General features: G+C 38.7%; 1 protein-coding gene across 1 annotated transcript in view; it reads right to left on the bottom strand.

Annotated features, from left to right (window-relative positions):
• Positions 1-981, bottom strand: part of LOC147471695 (uncharacterized) — a 1,454-nt gene extending 473 nt beyond the window's left edge. Inside the window, exons 1-2 of the mRNA XM_086537537.1 lie at positions 952-981; positions 1-679 (exon numbers count right to left, since the gene is read on the bottom strand). The exon at positions 1-679 is cut by the window's left edge and continues 473 nt beyond it. Of these exons, the coding sequence (XP_086393663.1) occupies positions 195-679; positions 952-973 (507 nt within the window). The 5' untranslated portion in view covers positions 974-981 and the 3' untranslated portion in view covers positions 1-194. The remainder of the gene's footprint in view (positions 680-951) is intronic.
• Between the last annotated feature and the right edge of the window lie 8,276 nt (positions 982-9,257).

Consider the following 9,257-nt stretch of genomic DNA (forward strand, 5'->3'; position numbering starts at 1 on the left):
TTGAAAGGTTATCAATATTATATATATGTGTAAAGGAAATATATATATATATATATAATACAGTTCATAACCGGTAAATAAAAGATTTATTTTATATTATATTTTTTTTATTAGGTTTTGTTTACAAGGCTTCTCTTTATTACGGGTAGAGAAACTTACCCTTGGTAAGCAGAGGTAAAAAAAAATTACCAAACCTACTCTCCATTGAAGTAATCATCTTCGGGGTCTTTAAATTTCCCATTACTGTTTGGGGGACTGGTTAAATCCACCACACTCTCTCCCTTACCACTGTCGCAATCCTGACTACAGAACCTCTGCTTCTTGAAGAGTTTTCGTCGCGAAGTTGGTTTGGGGGATCGAGGAGATGTCCTCAGAAGGGAGGGGGATCCCACGTACCGTCCTCCTCCTCTTCCTCTTCTACTTGATCCGCTCCAGGGGAAGGAACTATTATTTCCTGTACAGATTGATCGATTTATAAGAGATCTCACATCCGGTGTTGCGTCGGGGTCATTATCATCATCATCATCATCGTCTCCTTCATTTCCCCATTCCTTCCTCCTCTTCCTCTTCCCATCACTCCACCCCTCATTCCTACAATCATCCCTTTCCAGGTAATACTCCTGGGGAGGGGTGGTGTCAGGGAAGGTTATTCGGATATGCTTCCCACCACCCTTTCCGTCTGAAAGAAAATAGGAATAAATTTACACACATCAACGTCATATGATTGTATTCATATACCTATTATTTATATGTATTAGTATCATCCGTATGTATACATATATATGGATATCTCTGATATTAATAATAACCGTAGCAAAAAAAAAAAAAAAAAAAAACAAATCACAAACAATACAACAATAAAAAAAAAAAAAAAAAAAAAACGACAACAACATAAACACTTATAAAAAATCGGCTAATACTAGAAAGTTCAATAAAAGTAGCAAGTCTTACGCTCAGTAACGTGTAGCTCCATGATGGTATCACCTCTGAAGTGCGTCTCTGTCTCTCCGACACTCGACTCCGTTTTTATATCGTTTTTTTTTCCGTTCCAAACAAGGGATATAGTAAACAATTGGGGATAAAATACTCTCGCGGCATTCCACACTTAATTTTTTTTTCAGGTAAGGTGAAGTACGCCCATATAAAGTAAAAAAAAAAAAATTAAATATCCCTTTCACTTCACGCAGGGGTGCGTATATATCTACTTATCATGACAAAAAAGACAAAATGACACCATCAATTAATTAATCCTACTCTTAAATGATTTACAATAGACATGAACACACCCCTTTTCTTTCAACTTCCGCTTGTCTCCCCCTATATATTCCATCGGTTAGACAAAATGTTTTCGAACATTCCGGTAACACAAAAATCCTATAAGTAACTCTAAGTATTATCTTATCATTATATAAGATTTGATTCTTCATAAACATACTATTAATACATCGGCCCGGGAAACAGTCTTTAAGTCAAAGTGACTAAATAAATAGCAGAAATACATGGCTATAGTCCACATAACTAGCGAAAACATACCCTGTAATTCGATACCTATATCGAGTTTTCGAATAGTTAAATGTGGGGATCTTTGTATAAACCTATAAAGGCAACATTAGAAATGATCTCTAGGATTCCAGATTGTAACTATCATCAATAACACAACGTCAAAGTTTCATAATTAATATATATACCGTAAACCAATGTCCAATAACATCGACGGCTGTTCCTGTTGAAAAAACTGTATTGACAATAAGAATCAGTGGTTTACCTCTTCCCCATTTTTCTCGAATTCTCTAAAAACTCACTATCGCGAGTTCATCTCTAGAAAGCACCCCAAAAAAAACTTATCACCCTGTCACCGTGTGTAAAGTGTACCTTTCAAACCCTCGCTCAATCTCTAACGCGTATCATATCATCCATATAAACCTTATCATAACCTCTTTCACAAAACGCACGAACAATGCAACGTACGTGGCGATGTGCATCTATTTCAATAAAAAACACACCCGTCGTGTTAGCAAAGAATATAATGACTCTATTTGCATTACACCTAACAACCAAACCCACCTTCCCACCACCCCCCACCCCCCCTTTAAAAAAAAAAAAGGGTAAGACTGAGACCATATGATTATAGTGAACGCATTACGCTTAAGATTACCTACCCCGATTTCCTCAAGAGGAATTCCTTCTCTATATCTTTCGGGGAATGAAATTGAATGCGCATATAGTTCTTCCTTTTACAAAATCCGTTCGTATGCAAGTGTGTGATCTTTTTCGAACCCTAAAGCGTCTCCAATGTTTTGCGTAATAGAGTGAACTCGTATGATTAGGGAAGTCGATATGAAAAATTTATATATACCGTTGAACCGTTAATCGTTATGTGAGTATTACTCAGATCGGCGTGTTGGAATATAATCCGTTTCCCTATCATAAGCTCCTTCATATATTCATGTCAACTATTGCCATATACAAATTCTGTGGAATAATTTGCGAAAAAGGGTAATTCAAAAAAACGAGAAGATTTGTTTGATTGGATCCGAGAATATAAGTTTATACAACGGGGGGGGGGGGGGGGGGTTGGGGAGGGGTTTTTCTATTGTAACGTATATTGCATTGGAGCAGTAAGTAGCGAATTATTCATCGATGCTATGGCAGACGCGTGTGGAATAACGCGATCGATCAGTAATCTAACCGAATCAATCTTAATCTTATAGTTTTGTTGTGTTCCCATCTAGATGGGTATTCATTAACCCACGCTTTATTGGCCATTTCCAATCGAATGCGTACGTCTGTACCATCGAGAAGATAAGCATCTAAACTCGCTAGATCCAACAGCAAAGGTCCAGTCAACGAAACTAACTACTCCCGTATTGTTTACATCGTTTGATTATCTACCCTCCTTCTCCAACTTATTTCCACCGGTGAAATACTCGTCGGTATAGGTGTCTATTATAACCCTTACTCCCGTTGTAATCCTTAAAGTAATATAAACTTCGACCGAGAGTGGCAATTCGATCGGGTGAAAAATCGATAAAAGCGTAGTAACCATTTTTATAAAACTGTGGTAATTATACAGTGCATTGGATTCCACCATCTGTTCATTCACATAGCAAGTACAACTCTTAAAGAAAGTATTACTCAAACCGTTAGTCAACACTACGTGATCGACATCTGTCAAAGTCGTTCCATTGTCCTTCCTCTTTTGATAATGTTATCTTCATATCAATCGATAATGTTGACAGATCGAGAAGTTGAACCGTCAACCCCCCGGTATCCTGAATTCAATGTAACTATCCCTAACTCCATTATCACCTTCTAGGTTAACAGGTAAAACATCGAGTTTGCGTCGACTACTTATGGAACTCTCAATTACAGCGCTTTTCCGTGACAACGCGTGTGGAGTGGGGAAACTTTCTGTGATTGACGCCAGTAATCATTGAAAGGGGATTGAAACCCATAAAAACCTCCTTCCACATCCATACCGTTCACGACTCAACGACTGTGGATAAACCTAAACTAAAGACAAATTTAAAAATAAATCTTATTTATAACACGGTAAGGGGCGGTTAACCTCTCTCCTATCGCCTCTTCCTCTTTTCCTCCTCCCCCCTCTCCCCCCCCCCCTCCCCCCCCACCTCCCCCCCCTTTACTCTTACTAGTTGTTTTTTTTTTCCCACTTCTTCCCTTCCCCCTTCCTCAATAGTCTATTAACCACCCAAAAATTACCCCCACCTCCTTTTTTTCTCGACCAATAATTAAATTTCTTTCCCCATCCCCCCCACCCGCCCCTCAATGCCTGTACCCCCCCCCTCTCCCCCCCAAACCCCCCCCCCGCCGCGATTTTACTGACTCACGTAGTTTCCTTCCTTCCATTACATCACTAAATACCGATTTCCCCATAGACATAGCTTCGGGGGCGACATTCTTAATTAAGAAAGGAATTGCCTTCTTAGCTATCCCACTTAGGATACTGAATATACCCCCCCTCCTCCCCCCCTCCTCGTTCGCGGAGGTGGATGGAAAATTGCAATATCATCATACCCCGCTCCTCTAATAGGGGACTTTTGTAAGAAGAGAGAATCAAACTCTTCGCGAGACGGAGGTGTGAAACCACCCCTCATGATTGATTGATGGTTTACAAGAATGACTAACCAGCATTATCCCTACGACCGTCGTCATTTATTTACTATTCTATCTGGGACGAATATGTAACAAGAAGAGTTAGAGAATTTCCTACTCCAAAATGAACCGTTCTAAACCCTGCTGAATCGTTAATTGTTACGGCAATTTCATCTAGAAATGATTTTATTTGTGAGTTTTGTAAAGCAATCCTATGGAAATCGGAACCACCAGTTCTATTCCATGGTCATAAGCCTTCCAGAGAAGGTTCACTCTTAGCGTCCCCCCAAAATCACTCTCGTGGGCGTAACACAGTCGGTATATATCAGGATAAATCAACGCCGCCATCCCACACGCGGACGGAAAAGTTGCCGGGACGTAACTCTGTTCCGCCTCCGCCGCGAACCCATACACCTCTATAAACTAGATGAAATTATTTCTAAAACACCCCATTTGCATCAGACATTCTAGAACCAAAGCGAAATGTAATAGTACAGAAATGGTGGGGATCTTTACAGATACCCTTTTTTAACGTAATATATACTCTCTTTAAATCATATTATAACTAAAAAGTTACGAGGTGTAGACATAAAGCGATTAAAATCATTTCCAAAAACTTATTTCAAGTGCGTTGGTAAGCTGTTCGTTCACTCTTTCCAAATCATATAAGCTGTATCACCAACGTCAATATCAGTAAAAAGAAAGGTGTATACGTGGTAAAAATGCTCCAAGATATTATCATGTGATCTTAACCCCACAACTCAATTCTTGAGAGATTAATCATCCTTGTTAATAAGACTGTAAATATGATTTTTGGATATAAACAATTGATCATTCCAATCTCATACTCTGTATTCAGGATCCAATCCGTATAGGTGGATTTATTCGAATTTGTAAATTTCCATGGTTTAATTATCATATTTATCGCGATCACCTATGCTACTAGAGGTAAATATAATGAGTTCGCTCGCGCCATGGTCTGAGAACGTTAACTAAAACAAGACAAACAAGAAAGGATATTTATAACACACATCCCATCCCTTTTCACTAATATTTTATAATAATAATATTATTATATAATCAAAGTACTTCTAATACAATGACATATCCAATATTAATCTTAATATCTATTACTAAGTGTTACATTTTTTTTTTTTTTTTTTTTTTTTTGTTTCCTAATGATAAACATAATATATATTACCGTATAATACATTTTATATATTTTTCAGTAATATCAATATCTATTGTACATAGTGATACATTTTTTATTCTTATAATTATTATCATCATTAATAACATTAACATCACAGGGTTCTTAAGGAGATGTGACAAGCACAACATCAATTGAAAAAGCCTTCAGTCTATCAGCCATATTACGCAACACTGGTAGATAATGAGTACGCCACTCGTCATCATTATCATCATCAATCTCTACGACCTCGTACTTCCAAACCACGCTAGGGAACGATAATTTTGTAAAACGTCCCTATTACCCCCCATCGCTATAAGGGTTACTTGTCTTTGATAGCATGTTTTCACAAATAAACGTCGTCTATTTTCCCACTGTATCTTCCTTCAAACCCGGGGGGGAGGGGGCGCGTGGGAGTATTTAACATAAGATGTGCATCCTTTGACGTAGTAACGATCGTCTTGGGCCTTGCTGATTATCTTCGAAGGGTTCGCCGAATCCAAAACTGAGGTCACACAGGCGATGAGACACGGACATCCTCGTCCCGCCGCGTGGGTATTGTGGAATAACAGATCCTGGTTTCCCTCGAGTAGTCACATCTGGCCCGATGCAAATTGTACAGACGTCTCCTCCCTTTTCCGATGAATTTCCTTCATACTCCGTATTCATTTTGTAGAGACTTGGCAATACCGTAATGGGTTTCGATAGATATAGCAATTTACCGCTATATAAGATGAAGTGTTAGACTGCTTCTAAACTTGGAATCGGATACTCTTTTCCTACGTCTGCGCTAAGGGATTACCAATGTCTCCATCATGTCTGAACGTGTCAGGTCGAATTAATACACGTTCAGTCGAACCCCCTGTTTGGTTTTATACCCCTCTCACACCTTCCCTGTTATCACCACCCACCACGCGTGCGCGCGTATATCCATTGAAAAATTATCGACCATTGCTGTTTGTTTGTTTGTTTGTACTCACCCGTTATTTTATATATTTTATCTATGTTATAAAACGATTCCCAGTATTGAGAAACTTATTTCCTTTACTCCTTACATCGATCTTTTTCTTTTTTTATTTTTCTTGGGGGATGATTCTATTAAATACCTTTTTCCTCCACCAATATAATAGCTTTCTTAAAAAAGGCTGTCGGTAGAATTTTCAATGCGGGAATTGCGCCATTCTAAGCAAAACCTAATAAGCTACTGCGAAGGGACTTGATCCAAAGTGAGTAACCTTGTTTTTCGATGTTATTGATTTTATAACGTCCTATTACATTTATACCGGAAAAGGGAACATAACTTCTATCCCTGTGATGATTTCCCCTATCATCCCAAAACAAATATTAGGTCGATTTCTCCCATCGAGTAATGTTATAATTGACCTTGCGTATTACCTTTTTAGTTTGAAGGTTAATGATACATTAATCTTACGGCATCTAGCGAGGGATTTCTTTTAATGGTATTGGAGACAGCTGAAGGTGGCGGTACCCCGGAAGTACCAAAACACAAAACAACCGGGAGGATTGGAGGAGGAGGGGTGGAAAGTGGGAGGGGGAAGTGGTCTGCAATATTAAGCAGGTTGTTAATGATTCGACATTGGAAAATATATTGATTTTTTTATTTGGCTCGAGGGTAAATTGTTCTGGGTGGTGGATGGTGACGTCAGCTGTTTCCGCGTGGGTGGAGTTTATCCAGTTAAGGAATTTACTAGCAATTTTCTACGAGGGACAATACAGAATTCTTTCATCCTAAAGACTGGAATGGGCTAAGATTCGTTGTCCAGGGGTAAGATAATTGATAAAATAATTACCCAATCCCCCTTCTAGATAACTACTACACTTTTCTTTTTGTAAAGTGGTGTTTATTTTTCGAGCAATTAACTCTAAATAATCCGTTTCTTCGTCATTTTGGCGAGTTTATTGACAAATACTCGCGCTATTAGTAAGATTTTTTTAGAAAATTCTGTGAGTATATCTCCGAAAATACAGTTCAAATCCTCTTCGTCCTTTAAATAATCCTTGTAATAACGATTTCCTAAATTTTCGGGGAGGAATGGGCGAGGAGGTTTATTAACTCCTTGTTTTTAATTAAAAGAGGTGTACTAAACCACTCATTGTCTTTGATAGATCTCTAACGTTTTTATTAATCTATTTCCAACTATCAAATTTTCTAAGAGGGTATCCTCTCCAGTGTACCACGTAATTTCCCCTTCTTCCCCACCCTTTTTTTTCCGGATTCCGGTGACATCTTAAGATGTCCTACCTGATACAGTTCGGTATGGAGGCGGGACTTTATCATCAACTCTTACTCTATAAAAGATACCTTCTAATTGCGCTTCCGTCCCGCCAAATCCGGTCGAGGTAGTAGACCGGGATTGTTTGATCGCGATGTATCTGCGCGCGTAATTCGATACACTCTTTCTTCGGTGTTATTTATTAACTTCTGAAAGGGGCGAGTCTTCTGTTATGAATTTAAAACTAGCGGTTGCGTGCGGAGAGAGTTTGAAAAAAGGGCGTACGACAATCTTCACCACTGATTAGATTTACCACTTGTATACTGCTTTTGTTTCTTCTTCTGACCCTTATTTAAATACATTAAAGCGAAACTGAACTCCTAATGTCATTATACCATCTGCATACGATGAACTTCCAAAGTGTTTTTCATACCTGAATCCGCCATGAGGGGTGTTTAAATTGATGTTTTTAGTAACACTAGGAAGGGGTACAATCATCAATATATATTTTAATGTGTGTTTTTGTGGGTTAACATATTTATATATTTTTTCCTTTATATTTGTACCTTTATAACGTCCTTTTCCCGCCAAACTTTGCTTTTATTTCCCTTCCGCGAAAAATTTGAAATACAACTTTTAATCTTTTCGTTGTCAGGTAAATTCTTAATCCGCACCATTATAAAATTCGTCTTCCAAGATCGGTAAAAAGACGGAAATACCCTTGGAATGCTATCAGACTCCAAGATATTTTGTAAGCCGATTAAGAGTGCTTTTTAGCGGATTTTATCTTTCAACGTAGCTAACTTGCAAAATATACTACTGAAGACATCTTAACGCAAAAAGCAATACGTATTTTTACACTAACCAGTATATATCTCATATTAAGATAGAGAAATACGGCAAGATCACACATTGTTAAGGGGAGGGAAATAACACGCTTTTCGGCGCTGGGGGGGGGGGGGGGGGGGGGGGGGGGGCGGGGGGGTGGGTCGGCGGGGCGTGGGGGAGGGGGAGGATTTTACTACGAGGAAATAGGTGGTTTTACATGTCCAGTGTATGTAAAGTATACGTACGATTTATTAGTGGTCAAGAAAGGGGGTTTTGGGGGTAAACATCTCTTAGGGTAATGGACGTAATCTACTCTCTTAGCTGCAGGGGGGGGGGGGAAGTAAGAGGGGGTGAGGATTGGTGTTGGGGGGTTGTAATCACTACCAAAGTACCGAAGGCTGTGATATATCATCGTATAATCTCTTGAGTGTAAGTTGTTCATAATAAGAACAACACTTTTTCAACACGGTGGCTCAACCTCAACCAATATGTGTACGCAATTGAAGTTGACTGGGATGTGTTCTGTGCGAGATACACAGAGCGAACAGATAACGCGTGAGGGTTTGTCCTTAAAACCACTCTTTTATAAATTTCTTACAAATTTCTTTAGCTCGGTCTTACCATACAATTGCCTACCCAAAACACTCAATGTTGATATAAATCTCCTGTACTCTTCATGAGGATATAATGAAGAAGTATTGAGGGCGATTCTGTCCTTGCCATATTTTCCCATGAAAAAATATGTTCTGAGTCAAAAAACCCATAATTAACTGAATAAAGTTTTTATGTCTCCCCCTTGATAAAATTATGTGACAAAACGGTGGGAGAGTTTCTACACTCGACTCGAGAAATTATCATCTAAAATTTGGAGAATCTGTTCCTTCGGAATT

This window comes from Penaeus japonicus, unplaced genomic scaffold (genome assembly GCF_977035675.1).
Source record: "Penaeus japonicus unplaced genomic scaffold, GWHDUDI00000001_assembly GWHDUDI00000006, whole genome shotgun sequence".
Classification (NCBI taxonomy): domain Eukaryota; kingdom Metazoa; phylum Arthropoda; class Malacostraca; order Decapoda; family Penaeidae; genus Penaeus; species Penaeus japonicus.